Source organism: Drosophila gunungcola (assembly GCF_025200985.1).
Source record: "Drosophila gunungcola strain Sukarami chromosome 2R unlocalized genomic scaffold, Dgunungcola_SK_2 000004F, whole genome shotgun sequence".
NCBI lineage: Eukaryota > Metazoa > Arthropoda > Insecta > Diptera > Drosophilidae > Drosophila > Drosophila gunungcola.
Genome location: NW_026453167.1, coordinates 865,870 through 881,138, shown reverse-complemented (window position 1 = coordinate 881,138; position 15,269 = coordinate 865,870). Strand labels below are relative to the sequence as shown.

Sequence of the window (15,269 nt, the reverse complement as noted above, 5' to 3'; positions counted from 1 at the left end):
ACAGCGAATTGTGCAAACAATTTTAAAAATAAATTTATGCTTAAGTGAAGGTTCGTTTTAAATTCGAAGGTTATATCCAACATCATTATAATTTTGATCAGGAACATATATACAGTTGCAGGAACATATACAATCAACCGCCCTCATCTTTAAATGTTTGTTATTGTTATATCTTTTGTCCAGTTAATACAACGGTAAACTAATTCATTTCAAAGGAAAGCCGGACCATTTTCTGAAATAAGGACAAGTTTTAGCCGATCAAAATAATAGTTATTCATACAAAGCTCAGCGGATTGCAATGAACGATTTCCGCTTATGCAGTCATTTAATAGTAATTGCTTCACAAATGTAATCGAACCAAATAAAATATGTAAATATTTCTTAGTAAATGCAAATACAAAAAGCAAAATTTTTTCAAAAACCAACTGTTATCAAAACATTCACCTTCCGCGTTGCCAACACAGTTTGCCAGTTGGCAACACTCACCATTCTCACAAAACTACGCAGCTGATTCGCCGTGAATGGCAAAATCGGCATCTCACTCTTCCTTTTTCACTTTGTGCGTGTGTGTTTGATGACGGAAAATTGCAAATAGATCGCTGAAAATGGCCAAAAAGAAAAGCGAGGAGCACTCCGGTGCGGATGCTAACGACAGCGACTACACGGAGGAGCCAAACTTCGAGGATCCGCCCGGTTTTGTGGATCAAATTAGCGATGAAGGTGAATTTCCCTTAATGCCAGCACAGCACACGCGGCGATCTTAACCTCAATCAGTGCGCGATGTGCGAAAGTTTGCATATTTTATTAATCACATTATATTATAAATCATATATTATGCAGCTCTGCTGGGCGACATGCTGGCCCAGCGCCCCTCGGAAGCGGACGGCGTCGAGAGTGTGGTAGTGGTGGACAACATCCCCAAGGTGGAGCCGGTGCGCCTGGAGAAGCTCAAGTCGGTGATCAACAAGCTCTTCTCGCACTGCGGCGACATCGTCAATGTGGTCTATCCCGTAGACGAGGAAGGCAAGACCAAGGGCTACGCCTTCATGGAGTACAAGCAGGCCAGCCAGGCGGAGGAGGCGGTCAAGAAGTTGAACAACCACCGCCTGGACAAGAACCACACCTTTTCCGTCAATCTCTTTACCGATTTCCAGAAGTAAGTTGCCCCATTCAACCAATAAATCAATGGAATTTTTAAATTTGAATCCTTGCAGATACGAGAACATCCCTGAGAAGTGGGACCCGCCCACTGTGCAGACCTTCAAGGTGCAGAGCGACTTGTACAACTTCATCAACGACCCCGATACCTATGACCAGTACTGCGTTGCCGCCGAAACAGCTCCCAATTGCGTACAGGTGGGCTTCTGGCAGAACGTCCTGCCCGAACCCTTTGAGCTGGAGACACGCGAACGCTTCACCGACACCTTCGTCAAGTGGTCCCCGCTGGGCACCTATGTGGTCACGTTCCACAAGCCCGGCGTGGCCATCTGGGGCGGCAGCAGCTTCCAGAAGATCCAGAAGTTCCCCCATCCCGGCACCCAGTTCGTGGAGTTCTCGCCCTGCGAGAATTACCTCGTGACCTACGGACCCACGCCCACGGGCCAGAAGATCATCATCTGGGACATCCGCACCGGAGCCGAGAAGCGTTCGTTCGTGGCCGATGGCATGTCGGTGCTGTCCATGTTCCGCTGGTCGCACGACGACAAGTTTGTGGCCCGCATGGGCGAGAACTCGATCCACATCTACGAGACGCCCTCTTTCTATCTGCTCGACCTGAAGTCAATCAAGATTCCGGGCATCCGAGGCTTCTCGTGGTCGCCCACGGACAATGTGATCGCCTACTGGGTGGAGGAACAGAACCAGATACCCGCCCGCGTCACCCTGATGGAGATCCCCAAAAAGCGCGAGATCCGCAACAAGAACCTCTTCCATGTGGCCGACTGCAAGCTGCACTGGCAGAAATCCGGCGACTATCTGTGCGTCAAGGTGGATCGCTACTCCAAGTTGAAGAAGGACAAGAAGGACCTGGACGTTAAGTTCCTGGGCATGTTCTACAACTTTGAGATCTTCCACATGCGCGAGAAAGAGATTCCCGTCGACTCTGTGGAGATTCGCGAGCTGATTCTGGCCTTCGCCTGGGAGCCCATCGGCAACAAGTTCTCCATTATCCACGGCGAGCCCAACTCTTCTAACGTGAGCTTCTACGAGGTCAACAAGGGTGTCAAGCCCAGCTTAGTGAAGCGTTTGGAGAAGAAGTCCTGCACGCATCTGTTCTGGTCGCCACGCGGCCAGTTCATCGTGATGGCCAACCTCACCATGGGCACCTTTGAGTTTGTGGACTCCACCAACGATTATATTATCAGTGCGTCGCCGGATCACTTCCGCGCCTCCGAGGTCGAGTGGGATCCCACCGGACGCTACGTTGTGACCGGGGTCTCCTCCTGGAAGGTGAAGGAGGACACCGGCTTCAACATGTACACGTTCCAGGGCCGCATCATCAAGCGCACCATCCTTAAGAACTTTGTGCAGTTCTTGTGGCGGCCGCGTCCGCCAACTCTGCTTGGCGAGGAGAAGCAGAAGGAGATCAAGAAGAACCTAAAGAAGTACTACGCCGCCTTCGAGCAGAAGGATCGCCTGCGTCTCACCCGTGCCTCCAAGGAGCTGCTCGAGAAGCGCTCCCAGCTGCGCGAGACCTTCATGGAGTACCGCAACAAGCGCATCGCCGAGTGGGCGGATCAGAAGAGTCGTCGCATCATGCTGCGAGGGCGTAAGTATTTTCAAGACATTAATAGTACCACTTTACCATTGGCAAGGATTTTTTTTAAATTTGCGCTTTACAAGTTTGAGGTCCCATACTTTTTGAAACGATTTATCAAACCCATACTATCATTCATAAATAATGTTTAAAAGGGAATGTAGTTACATGCAGATCACTATCAATCATACATTCGCTATTTTTTTTCCTAGATTTCATATTATTTCAAAGATTTGCATATATAAGCTTAAAAAATTAAACACTTAATGTGTAGTCACTTATAGGATTTTGACTCTTATATTACATTTAATTTTTTTATCTTTGAACACATATATTAAACTTGATTTTCTATCTTCAACAGATGTCGACACAGACAACTTGGAAACTGATGAAGTGGATGAAGAGATTGTTGAATTTTTAGTCAAGGAAGAAGTCACCCTGCTGGAGTAGACGACCCCCTAACGTTAACTCATCCGCTGTCGTCCCCTGCCTCCTTCGAAGCGACCCGATCCTGTCGCCTCTCATTTCGTGTCCGGGACGCGTCTACGCCCTGGTTTTCGAGACCAGGGCCCTAACCCATTATCCAATCCAGTAGCGCGCGTCTGCTTGCAAACAACTCTGAGCGGAACCTTTGCCTATACATACAGAATACGAATTATAAGCCCTAAAGTAAACTTCAACAGAATCAGCACTTGCCCTTGCGAGCATAACATCTTTTATTAATGACCTTTATTGAGCACACCCCTCCTTCCAGTATGCCTAAAAGTAGATTTGCGATGTATTTGTATGTGAACAGCAAAAAGAAAACGAAAACAAAATATGTTTGGGGTATGTTTTTATTTGTCAAGAGCGATAGACGATAGTCGGTTGCCATTAGCAACCCGAAAAAAGTCAAAGCAGGCGGTATATTGTTTGTATCTGCCTTAGGGTTTCTATTAAAGTAATAATTATGGAGTCCACTTCACCCAAGAAGACTACAAAAAAGAGACGGAAGACCCACACAACCAGGGGCTATAGAAAAAGGGAGCAGGAGGTGCAGCACTTACTCAAGCAGACGGAAGGCCACATCGCTGGTCAGGAATTCGATTTGGAGGCACTTAGTTTGCAGTTTTTCCATGGAAACGATGATGAGGTGCTGCAGGAAAAGGTTTCTCCGGTGCTGGAAAGCAACAACAAGGAGAGCGACGAAGATTCTGGCGGAGATTTGGCTGTGGATCCTTCGGATTCGCCCTCCCAAACATTCATACAAATTGATTTGCAGGATCCACCGCTGGCTTGGAGTCAGCTCTTCAAGCAGCGGCACTACTATGACGAGACCTTACTGTACCGACCCAGTAACACCCTCCACTTTCAGTTGCACCTGAGTGATTCGCAGCTAAAGGACTCCCAGATCCGCATGCTAAATCGCTTCCAGGAGGAAGCCAAAAGCGACTCCAGCAAGCTGAGCTCCGAGCTGGTAGCCCAGTTGAGTGGGGGAAGTCCCCCGAAGTTTTTACTAGATGATAGGCTATATCGCACTGTGTGCCACAAGGAGTTCCAGAGCGTGTTCTTTGCACCCATGCCGGCTGGGGAGTTCCAGGGGTTGCCCACCAGACGTTGCCTCAAATTGAGCCTTAAACAGCTCCGCTTCAGCTTGCATCCTCAACTGCTGGAGGAGCATCGAGTGGCCCAGCAGCTGGAGGATCTCTTCGATGTCTACATGCAGCAGAAAAGGCAGAGGATCTGCCGGAAACTGAGGGAGGAACTGGAGATTGCTCGCCAGGTGGCTCTCAAAATGCTAGCCTCGGCTGGAGAGGATCAGACGGCGGAGGTGAAGAGGCAACTCAGACTCACCCAACAGCTGAGGCAGCGCTACTACTCGGAGTCGGCTGCCCAGCGTAATCTTCTCCAACGTCTGCTGCGGGAGTGGGCCAAGCTGAAGGAACTGCGCCACGAGCAGCGCTTCCAGTGCACCCGTTTCCAGCTGGGTCTCCGGGTGATGCATCCACCCGACCTGGAGGCCTCCTATTCCGCCTGGAAGGAGTGCTTCGAGACGGACCTGGCCGAGGTCTATCGCGAACAGCTGGAGGTCTTCTACACCCGACTCCGTCTGTGGAGTGAGCAAAAGTCCAGCGGCAGGAGGAAGTCGGAGGGGCAATCGAAGCCTCCACGCAAGCCCCAATTCGACAGGGTCATGGCCAGTCTGAGGAAGGACTACGACAAGGCCTTCAAGGACCCAGAGGAACCCTTTGTGGAGGTCATCCGCCTGCATGCGGATGAGGTCGCCGCCCGGTTGTCCATTCCAACCGGTGAGCAGTTGCCCAAGGCCCGCAACTACTTCCTCAAGATCTTCCTGGACGGTCAGTTTGTGGGCCAGAGCAGGAGCTATCGCCTAGAGCCGGATCTGCAGATATGCATCAACGAGTGCATTGGAGTGCTTCTGGAGAGGACTCTTCCAGAGAATCTAAACATTTACGTGGGTATATAAGTATGAAGCTGTTGGTTCTTAATCGTTTCTTTATGCAATTGTAGATTTTAAATTTACAAATCAAAAGTAAAGTTCATTCTCTAAGGAAGTCGCTTTTATTCCTTATCCATATTTAATTAAAAGTCGAATTTTTATCATCTTTAGATGACACCCACCATACCAGCAACTGTATTTTAAATATATTTTTAACTTTTAAATCGAAGCTTTTTAATTACCATTTCAATTTTAATAAAAAATAGCTATTAGCATTGTTTGTTTCCATAATTAATGAAATGCTTTACTTTCTTTAATAATAATTAATAGTTTTTTGGTTAAAATTCCTTATTTTAAAAGTATACACTGTTTTTACATTAGCATTTACTTTTCAAAAGTTAATAAATATTTACAATTACTTTTTTCAATGATGATCAAAACTGATTTGACTATTTTCGAAATATGTTTAAATAACATTGTTTTCAACATTATGAAGTTATAGTTAGTTGAAATATTCAATATTTAAATTAACTTGAAACCGCAATGGATGGAAAAATATTTAAATTAAATATGAAATTCTGGTATTGTATACATATCTTTACTATTACTTTCCTTTAATTGTAATGAAATTTTTAATTCGTTACAAAAGTAATTCATTAATAGGGTGTAATTTTGTACCTTCAGCTGTATGAGAAGTCCACGTTGACTCCAAAGAGTCGCCGCCTGGCCCAGATGAGCACCCCACTCCTGTTGAGCTCCAAGGAGGATGCGGTGCAGGAGAAGCTCAGCTTCCGAACCTCATCGTCATCCGCCACCCAGTTGGCAGGCGATGTCTATCTGTACTACGAATACCGATCCACGGAGGGATGGGGAGGAGCCCACAGTCTAGACGATGTGCAAAGACTTCCGGACGCACTGCGTCAGACCTTTATGCGGCCGAAACTATGCGCTCTGCCCGAAGCCTCCAAGGAGCTGGTCACGCCCAGACCGCCAAGTGGGAGGACCAGGAGGAGCCAGCTGCCTCCGCTGATCTTCGCCGAGCAGCAGCTCCAGTTCTGTGCCATTGAGGAGCTCCTGGAGAACCGACGATTCCAGTTGCTCCACTCACGCCATCAGCAGCGGAACCTGCACACCAGGCAGCTGCGCTTTGTGCACGCCCTGGAGCAGGAAATCTCGGAGGAGGAGCAGCTGCCGGATGGCCTCGGAACTAAGGTTCAGCTCCTGGAGCCGGGCACCTACTGGAACCCCATCGATCTGCACAAGCACCGGGGGCGCAAGTTCCTCCAGCTGCTCTACGAGGTGATCACCAGCCAGAGTTCGCGGAGGGCCAAGGAGCTGGAGACGCCTCTGCCGCTGCTCCTCCTGGCCGAGGATTCGGATCACTCATCTGCCGCCGGCTGGACAGCTCTCTGGCGGGCCATCTGCTCCGTTTTCCAAGGGCAACCCACTTCACTGCCCCGCGAACCATCCATTTGGTCTGGCCAGCAGCAGTCCGGAACCGATCTCTTCAAGCACTTCAACGTCTCCCTTCATGTGGTCAGGGCCACAGGGGTTCCGGTTCGCAGTCGCCACATCCTGAATCTCAACGAGCGACGCACCAGCTCTGGAGGCGATATGAGCACCAGTTTGTTCGTCACGCAGAGTGAGTAATGATTGGGGATTAGAATTAATCATTTAATGGAAATCTTTTATAAGTAATGAAAAAGATAACTATGTAAGTTGACTTCTTAAATTAGTTTTCGAGAATTGGTATTAAAAATTATAAAATGGGGAACCCTTCTTCCGGTCCCATTTTGGTAAAACAAATACCAAAGCGCAAGTAACATATTCATTCCATTAAAATTTTGGATAATATAGATTATTGATTAGTGATTCGATTTTTTCATTTAATGACAAGAAAGATAGGTAACAAGAACGATAACTAAACCCAAACAAAAATTGTCCTACAAACTAAACCATTGTCACATGAATTTTAAACAAAAGTCTGTGCCTAAAAAATTCCCTCTCCTAGTGGCATTGAAATAATTAAGAATATGTAAAGTCATAATGTTTTCGTAAACGGTTATTATGAAATGAACATATAGTCTAGCACAAATTAAATTGACAATTTATAAGGATAACGCCGTCTAAAAATGATTGGTGATTAGAATTACTCATTGAATGACCAAATCGTTGAACTAAAGTACTTGTGTTAGTCATAATCTCAATATTAGATAGGGGAACCATGGGACTCCCAGATTAATTTTCAGTAGCTTAGCTATATGAGTCACTATTAATGACGCCTTCCAGCCCTCATGTACTCCAATGTTCGGCCCTTCGTTACGCTGAGCTATGGCCAGCGTTTGTGCCGGAGTCGCACCGCCGAGGGCAGCAATCCCACCTGGAACGAGCAACTGCAGCTGCAGATCCACAGTCAGTTCGGGGATCTGCGCGAGGATCTCAAGATCAGTCTGTTCGACGAACTCATAGAGCAGCAGTACAGCGACGAGGCCTCCGATTTGTACCAGCGGGTCCAGTGCAATTGGCTGGGCGAATTCCGGGTGCCCATCAATAGTCTTCTGGCCAGTCGTAAGGTATGTTACTTTACCTTAACTGTGAAGTTTAAAAACCTTTTTTTTTGCATATTTGTGAAATAGATAATTTAAATATTAAATCAATCCGATTCAAATATTCAAAGATCATGATCGTACAACTTTAAGCTAGTTTTCCTAGAAGTCATTTTTAAATGTGGTGACTAGATGTTTTTTAAATTAAAATAAATAAATAAATTTAAAATTTAAAATCTAAAATCTAAATCAAAATTTGTTTTTTCTAACCATTTTGTTAAATATGTTCAAATTTATATATTATTCAATTAAAGTAGTTTATAGTGTTTCTTAACTAAATAAATTCACACCTTTTGTTTCTCATGATCCAGTTTACTAAAATTTTGGTCAAAAATCTGAGAAAGGACATTTTACCAGCAGGTGCTTTAAAAGATAATTATTAAATAATTTTTAATACAAAAATATATTTAAATGTTTAAATATATATAATTCTAAAAACTCCCGAAAATAGCATATAACTGGGGGTTACCCCCTAATTTGCAAATCGTTAACTCCCAAAACCAATCATTTTGTAATCGCAGTTTGAGGGCTGCATCGAGTTGGCCATGCCCAAAATTCTGGTGGGCTACAAACGACCTTTGATTGACTCGGTGACCAACATGTCAGCGGATCAGTATCCCGAGTTCAAGGAGGCAGTGCACCTGTGGCTCTACCTGAGCATCGAGCCCAGTGGCGGAGATTTGATGCCACTGCAATCGAGTGCGTTGGCCTGTGCGGAAATGCCGGAAACGCAGCAATATCTGGGGGAAAGGCGGCTGGAACTGCTGCAACTGCTGCCCCAGCCACAGCGGTATGTGGAACCACTGGTGTGCACGGCCCAGGGCAAGAGGGTGTGCCTCACGAGACTCCTGGATGCGGTGCCCCTTCCTCCGGCGGTGGCCACCGGGGAGAATCCCCTGGAGGCCTCCTGTCGCTTTGTCTCGCTGCTCAGTCAATTCCGCACCTATGATCCCTGCCAGGGATTCCGGGGCGTTTGGCTGGACAATCAGACGCTGCTGGACAGCACCTGGTGCTCGGTCAAGGATCTGGGTGTACTGCTCTGTAACTATATGCTCTGCTTGGGCCTGGAGTGCTGGCTCATCCTGGGCGTGGCCTGTCCCCATGGCGAGTGCTCCTTTGTGCTTTTCCGCCAACCGGAAACTGCTGAACTAGTCCTAGTTTCTCCTGCCACTGGCAAGAGATACCAGCTCCAGGATGTGTATTGTCCGCTGAGGCGAATATATTGTGTGGTTGGAAAACAGAATGTAAGTTTGACTAAACTGGTGAAAATTGTTGTATATAATTTTTAGTTTGACTATTTTCGGTATTGAATTTATGTGGATTGACTAAATTTCATCTGGAAATTTAATATCAATTTAAGTATAAAGCCTTTTAAACAAATATTTTCCATTTTAAATCTATATCTTTAAACATTAATTTAAATACTACATGTTAAGCCATGCAATTCAATACGCATGGTATTTAATACTATAATTATATATTTAATTTCATTATAAAATATAAATATTTTATTATTTTTACACAGTCTTGATGTTACTATTCCAATTTTGTTGTCAGGGTTTAATCTATGCTATTAAATTCCCTATTAATCTTGCCACTTCGCTGATTTATCTTGCCTATTTTGACAGATATATTTCAACATTCAAACGGAAGCCCGAGTCAGCATGACAAATTTTAATTTCCAGGATGGCGTCTGCTGGTTTCCACTCTTCAGCCGACGAGTTCCTGCCCCCCAGAGTGGCGTCCAGAAGCTGGACTACGTGTACAAGAGGAGCTACGAACTGAGCCAGCTGCAGAAGCACATCGAGCGGAAGATCATGAAGAAGATCAGCGCCTGGCGCACCACCAGGAAAACCATTTGGAACCGGTGAGAGTTTCCCTTAATTACCCATTAAGTTATTAATTAACCATTAAATGGTTTTTATCAACAGAGCCTTTCAACCACGTCTCCAGAAGATCCTTAGCGATATGGAAAATTTGTCCACTTTTTCCAGAGGACGATATGATGAGCCTGTTTTCAGCGAACAGCTTGAACGAGAATATCCCAACTACAGGGTGAGGTTCCTATTAATTTTAAGTATATTTTACGACACAATATCAGCATGGATTAATCTTCTTAAAAAAGAAGTACATACTTGCAACTCGAGCAAAATTTTGCCCCAGAATGTTTTTCCGTCAATTTCTTTCACCCTGGATATTGTGTCGAGAAAGCATATTTATTGTTAATAACTTTTTTATAAAATTAAAATTAATTATTATCTAACTTGTTACCATTAGTAAGTTGTATTGCATAATAATAATAATAAGCCTACATAAGTTAAAACTGAAATGAGAAACACACCAAATTAAAAGGTAAAGTCATTTAACGATAATTGGTTCATATTTATCAATAGAAGAAGTAGTTTTGGTTTTATTGGCATAAAGAAAATATATATCTATCGCCTGTTCATGTTACAAAGCTTGTCCAAAAAAAATCTAATTCTAGCCTTATTAATGACGAAAAAAGTTAATTGTCATTAAAATGGCCAGTAACATGTGAACCATTTCGTAGGTATATTTACCGTGTAAGAACCTTCCGATTATACAAAAAAAGATAAGGGCTGATAGCAATTGTTCGTCACAAAGCGACCCCTGCCCTACCCTACTCAGAACTCATCCGTCATCGATCAAGAACCTAATCGATCAGCAACCCTATTTCCATTTGCTTCCAGCTCTTCGGCTTCACCCTCAACTTTGCATACACCAATCTGGCGGCCATATCGGAGCGCATCCGGACGACCTGCATCCACTACAACCACGACGCTATGGTGGAGTTTTGCGTTGCTGTCCATGTGCACGCCCACGCCAACGACGTGCTGTCCGTGTGGGTGTTCCTGCTCTCAATGGTGCCCCTGGTGGTGTGATTCAGAGATCCGCCAGGCCAGAGGCAATCCCCCTCCCATTTGGGATTCGCTATCAGCTATCAGCTTTCAGCTTACGAGTTAACGAGTGCTAGCGTAGCCGAACGGGCTGTTTTTTATCGCGGCGCTACCTAAAAGTCGCCGCGAAGGAGGTCGAATTGAAATCAATTTAATTTGGTTTACAGCCCAAAAAATGTATTATATATATATGTTTTAATAGAAAACAAAAAAGAAACAAAACTTCGGCAAGCCAAAGTTTTTATACCCTTAAAAATAAAATAATCTATGTAAGAAAATTATGCTTTTTCGATTTTCAGCTGAATTTCGATCGGCAGCTACATATATGATATTGCTGTCCGATTTTTATATAACAATAATAATAATAAAATAATTCTGAAATAATAAACCATTACAGTGTTTTTTTTTTTTACCAATTCTTGCATTTTTAAAAGAGTTAACCCTATGTTATTTTGTGAAAATTTTCCAAAAATAAACATTTTTAGCTGTAATGCCAATCATTAAGAAATTTTATCATGAGTTCAACGGGGTATGGCAATTCAACCATTTGCCAGTTGATTTTTCCGAGTTTTTGGCTTTGGCAAAGCAGCATTTTCCAAGTATTTTTTTATATTTGCATTTCAAGTTCAGTCAAAAGTGAGGGAGACATTTGCGACCAGTAATTTATATTCTGTAAGAGGTCGAAAACGTTTCCTTCAGTTCATTTGAAAATTATAATACCCTCTGCAAAAGGGTAAAAAAACCACATTGTTGTACGGAGCAGTGATAAGAAGGCGGTGACGGGGGTACCTGCGTACCAGGTGTCGCACCTGTCGTGGGGCTAGTTCGCCGCGCACCCTGAAACCGTCGACATCGCCTGACATCGATTTCACAAGCTCATGTCGAAGAACAGCATGTTCCAAAATCTTGCCGAGGATTATGCGAAATTCAAGCGCTATGTGAAATGGCTGTATGTGCTTTACGAGCTGAACACACAGATCGCTATCTGCGAGCCCTGGGAGAAGGTCTTCCTGAGTAAGTACTAAGGACCCATGCCCTCGGGAAGATTAGCGCACCATGCCATACCTTTCCAAGACGTATCTACAAAGTAACAACTGCTGTCTTTACTCATCGATATCTTATCAACGCCGGTCAGTCAGACGGTGTCTTAGTGTCTTAGAGCGGAGAACACCCGACTTGCTAATGGATTGCGACGATGTCTCACCAAGTTATTTTCATTTTCAGATGTCCTTCTGGGCAGCTGCGTCTCCCTGATCCTGTATGCATCCTTTGCCTTCGTGCCGAGCTATTGTGTGACTGTTTTCCACCTACTATGGCCCCAGACGATCGTGCAAAATCTCACCAGCCCATGCAGTTCGAATTTGGAGGGCTTTTGTGGCAACGAAAGTGGAGCAGTAATCACATAATCTTAGTTTAGCTTATCATAATCAATAAATAATTTAAAACGTAACGACCATAACGTTTAATCCGCATACGGCACTGCCAAATGGAAATAAAATGGTTTTGATCCGGGCTAATATATGTTTAAAAAAAACTGTCCGGCAACCTTGGCTTTCGAGTTTTCAAGCTCGACAACCAACGGCCACACTATTGTTTGTTTGGGTTTTTCGTTAGCTGTAGATTTCTTTAATTTCATGAATTAATTTAGCCATGTCCAACGATAAACGCACTGTTTATGTGGGTGGCCTGGCTGACGAGGTCACAGAGCGACTGCTCAACAATGCCTTCATACCATTTGGTGATATTGCCGACATTCAAATGCCGGCGGACTACGAATCACAACGCCACCGGGGATTCGCCTTTGTAGAATACGAACAGGCCGAGGATGCGGCTGCTGCAATAGATAACATGGTAAATAGTGGTATATAAAAACATATAGCTTCAATATGAACTGCTATACCATTTCCAGAATGATTCAGAGCTTTGTGGCCGCACAATACGTGTGAATTTGGCCAAGCCGGTGCGCGTTAAAGAGGACAGTTTCAAGCCTGTTTGGGCGGATGACGACTGGTTGCAGAAGCATGCAGGCGCCACATTGCAGCCGGAAGGGGATCCGGAAGCGGAGAAGGTGGAGACGACACCCTCAACGGGGCCGGCGGTCATTGAAAAGGCGGAGAAACGCAACCCACAAGTATTCTTTGACGTGCGGATTGGCGGCAACGATGCTGGTCGCATTGTAATGCTTCTGCGGGCGGATGTGGTGCCCAAGACGGCCGAAAACTTCCGACAGCTGTGCACCCACGAACAGGGCTATGGCTACAAGGGCTGCTCCTTTCACCGCGTTATTCCAGAGTTTGTAGGTTCTAGAACCCATAAGCCTGCCCTCCTTTTTACTAACCATTTTTTGTTCAATAGATGTGCCAAGGAGGCGACTTTACCAACAATAATGGCACTGGCGGCAAGTCCATCTATGGCAAAAAGTTCAACGATGAGAATTTCAACCTGAAACACAATAGTTTCGGCACTCTTTCCATGGCCAACTCTGGCGCCAATACAAATGGCTCGCAGTTCTTCATATGCACCACAAAGTGAGCTTTACATCGTACGCTATCCCATGTTATTATTAATTAATCGTATTTTTATGTCACAGAACTGATTGGTTGGACAACAAGCATGTGGTCTTTGGGCATGTCATCAGTGGCGCCGAGGTGGTGCGCAAAATGGAACGTTGTGGTTCCAAGTCGGGCACTCCCAACCAAAAGATTGTCATCTACGCCTGCGGCGAACTCAAATAAAGACGCTCTTGTACCTAGTTTACTCTTCAACGTTCTCATTTATTGAAAAATCCACTAAGTCATAGGTCAAAAGCTGCAGGAGAAACCTACTGGAAGTAGGTCCTGGGCTTCCTGAACGAGAACAGCTTCCTGTTGCCCTTGTGATGGACACGCTGGACCAGAGGGAACTTGATCTTGGAGTCGTGGAACTGCTTGACGTGCACGCGGCGCGTCTTGGCGGCGGCGATCGACTCCACCTTGATGATCTGGATGGAGTGGGCACGGGCACGGTGGCGGGCGCCCATGTCGCGGTAGCACTGCGTGACGGCACCGCCGACGGTCAGGTCACGGTACTCGCGGTACATGTTGTGGGTGCCGGAGCGGGAATCGTAGCGCAGCCAGATGCCGAAGTTCTTGATCTTGATGGGCGACGTCTCGTACACCTGCTTGATGGACACGATCTCGCCGGTGGTCTTCTTGAACTTCTTCAGCTGGCGCAGGAAGTACCAGAAGCGGGATTTGGCCACGATGTTGTCGGGAGCGAAGATCCGCATCTTGTAGAGGGGCGTCTGGGGCTCCTTCTCGCTGGGCAGCTTGCGGCCCACGACCTCGTACTCCTTCAACTGAAAGTGGGATTTGGTTTAGTCAAAAGGTTTCAAAAACTTTGTAAACAAATGCAGCCAGAAGCAGGCAAACAACAAACACACGCATGGCTTTTGAAGGTTATGTTTTCGGCGACGCAAATTAAATTTTGTAAACCTTTTAAAAGGCTTTCACAAGCTGGGCCTTACACTAAAACCCCTCACAACATCTTTAAATTGCATTAATTAAGTTATTTATACCAGTTTATTCAAGAAAAGTCGATGTTCAAACTACGTCTACAACATTTTGTACTCTTCAGCCGTCTTTTCACATAGAAACTGCGTATCTTCACAAACTCAAACAATTGCATTGCATGCGCTATATGTTTGCCTGGCTGTTGCACGCATTTGAAACACAAATAATGATTGCTTAAATCATTTTTTTGTTAAATACTAACCAATCCCTTGGCTCTCATGTTGAACGTTCACGCAAAAAGGAAACGGAAAGAGCTTGTCAAATCGAGATGACACTTGACCCTAGATTCTCAGGGATGGCAAAAAAATATCGATAGCTTTTTTTGGAGGAGTAATAAGTAAACACATTTAGAATAAACTACATTTGCCTTTGCTAATTTGAATTATCATTTCCTGTAATTATCACAGTTAATTCCTAATCTATTTAAATTTTCAAAATATCGATATTTAAGAGCTAAAGTGCCGTTTATCGAACTTGCAGAATAATTAAGTGACGTGCTTCGTGACGACAAGGAGTTAAAATAAGTGGTAAAGGTATTGTTTCTCATAGGGCGTGCGGCAGGTGCCATAGTTCTTGGCCAATTCCGACCGGCTAAGGGGCGTCAGAGAGGCAAAGATTAAATGTTTTCTGAACTTTTAAAGAATGGCTTATATCAACTCTATGTTCAAATTGGTTCACAGAAACAAAGATGGCCGCCATTAAAAAAGTCGGAAAAAGTACTTCCAACGGACAAATGATAGAGTTAAGGACCCCCCTAAACAACCACTGTGGAAACACCAGTCCACCATCCATCACAAATTCCAAACGCTTCGCTTGGATGTGCTTTGTGGGACTGGGTTATAGAGTTGCGCTGAAAAAACATCGACTAGAAACGTACGGTTGGGAACGTTAATTTCACCATCAAGGAATAACCGGGAATCGTTTGCAAAACCTTACGGACCATCATTCAAAGAGATGGTGGATGGTGCTCTGTGGGAATAGGTTATTATCCCTAAAGAA

The 15,269-nt window shown here is 44.8% G+C and overlaps 5 protein-coding genes across 7 annotated transcripts; 4 read left to right on the top strand and 1 right to left on the bottom strand.

The window, feature by feature from the left end:
* Nucleotides 1-532: 532 nt before the first annotated feature.
* LOC128253836 (eukaryotic translation initiation factor 3 subunit B) lies at nucleotides 533-3,575 on the top strand. The gene is made up of 4 exons (XM_052982520.1): nucleotides 533-720; nucleotides 841-1,156; nucleotides 1,215-2,767; nucleotides 3,117-3,575. Exons 1-4 carry the CDS (start codon nucleotides 606-608, stop codon nucleotides 3,203-3,205), a joined length of 2,073 nt encoding a protein of 690 aa, XP_052838480.1. The 5' UTR covers nucleotides 533-605; the 3' UTR covers nucleotides 3,206-3,575.
* Nucleotides 3,576-3,703: 128 nt separating this feature from the next.
* Nucleotides 3,704-10,864, top strand: LOC128253834 (coiled-coil and C2 domain-containing protein 2A). Of its 2 annotated transcripts, none has more exons than XM_052982519.1 (7): nucleotides 3,704-5,210; nucleotides 5,880-6,837; nucleotides 7,485-7,768; nucleotides 8,323-9,045; nucleotides 9,487-9,668; nucleotides 9,733-9,856; nucleotides 10,513-10,864. In XM_052982519.1, exons 1-7 carry the CDS (start codon nucleotides 3,705-3,707, stop codon nucleotides 10,702-10,704), a joined length of 3,969 nt encoding a protein of 1,322 aa, XP_052838479.1. In that variant the 5' UTR covers nucleotide 3,704; the 3' UTR covers nucleotides 10,705-10,864. The 2 variants fall into 2 exon arrangements, with proteins under 2 accessions (XP_052838479.1, XP_052838478.1); XM_052982518.1 differs by having other exon boundaries at nucleotides 9,430-9,668.
* Nucleotides 10,865-11,529: 665 nt separating this feature from the next.
* Nucleotides 11,530-12,169, top strand: LOC128253837 (serine palmitoyltransferase small subunit B). The gene is made up of 2 exons (XM_052982521.1): nucleotides 11,530-11,733; nucleotides 11,944-12,169. The coding sequence occupies exons 1-2, from the start codon at nucleotides 11,598-11,600 to the stop codon at nucleotides 12,123-12,125; spliced, it is 318 nt and encodes a 105-aa protein (XP_052838481.1). The 5' UTR covers nucleotides 11,530-11,597; the 3' UTR covers nucleotides 12,126-12,169.
* A 125-nt stretch (nucleotides 12,170-12,294) lies between these two features.
* Nucleotides 12,295-13,476, top strand: LOC128254058 (peptidyl-prolyl cis-trans isomerase E). The gene is made up of 4 exons (XM_052982853.1): nucleotides 12,295-12,570; nucleotides 12,629-13,015; nucleotides 13,075-13,247; nucleotides 13,310-13,476. Exons 1-4 carry the CDS (start codon nucleotides 12,370-12,372, stop codon nucleotides 13,452-13,454), a joined length of 906 nt encoding a protein of 301 aa, XP_052838813.1. The 5' UTR covers nucleotides 12,295-12,369; the 3' UTR covers nucleotides 13,455-13,476.
* LOC128254059 (60S ribosomal protein L18a) lies at nucleotides 13,473-14,620 on the bottom strand. 2 transcript variants are annotated; one of them, XM_052982854.1, is made up of 2 exons: nucleotides 14,473-14,620; nucleotides 13,473-14,056 (listed from the first exon to the last, which is right to left on the bottom strand). In XM_052982854.1, the coding sequence occupies exons 1-2, from the start codon at nucleotides 14,488-14,490 to the stop codon at nucleotides 13,541-13,543; spliced, it is 534 nt and encodes a 177-aa protein (XP_052838814.1). In that variant the 5' UTR covers nucleotides 14,491-14,620; the 3' UTR covers nucleotides 13,473-13,540. The 2 variants fall into 2 exon arrangements, with proteins under 2 accessions (XP_052838814.1, XP_052838815.1); XM_052982855.1 differs by having other exon boundaries at nucleotides 13,473-14,050; nucleotides 14,469-14,538.
* Nucleotides 14,621-15,269: the final 649 nt, after the last annotated feature.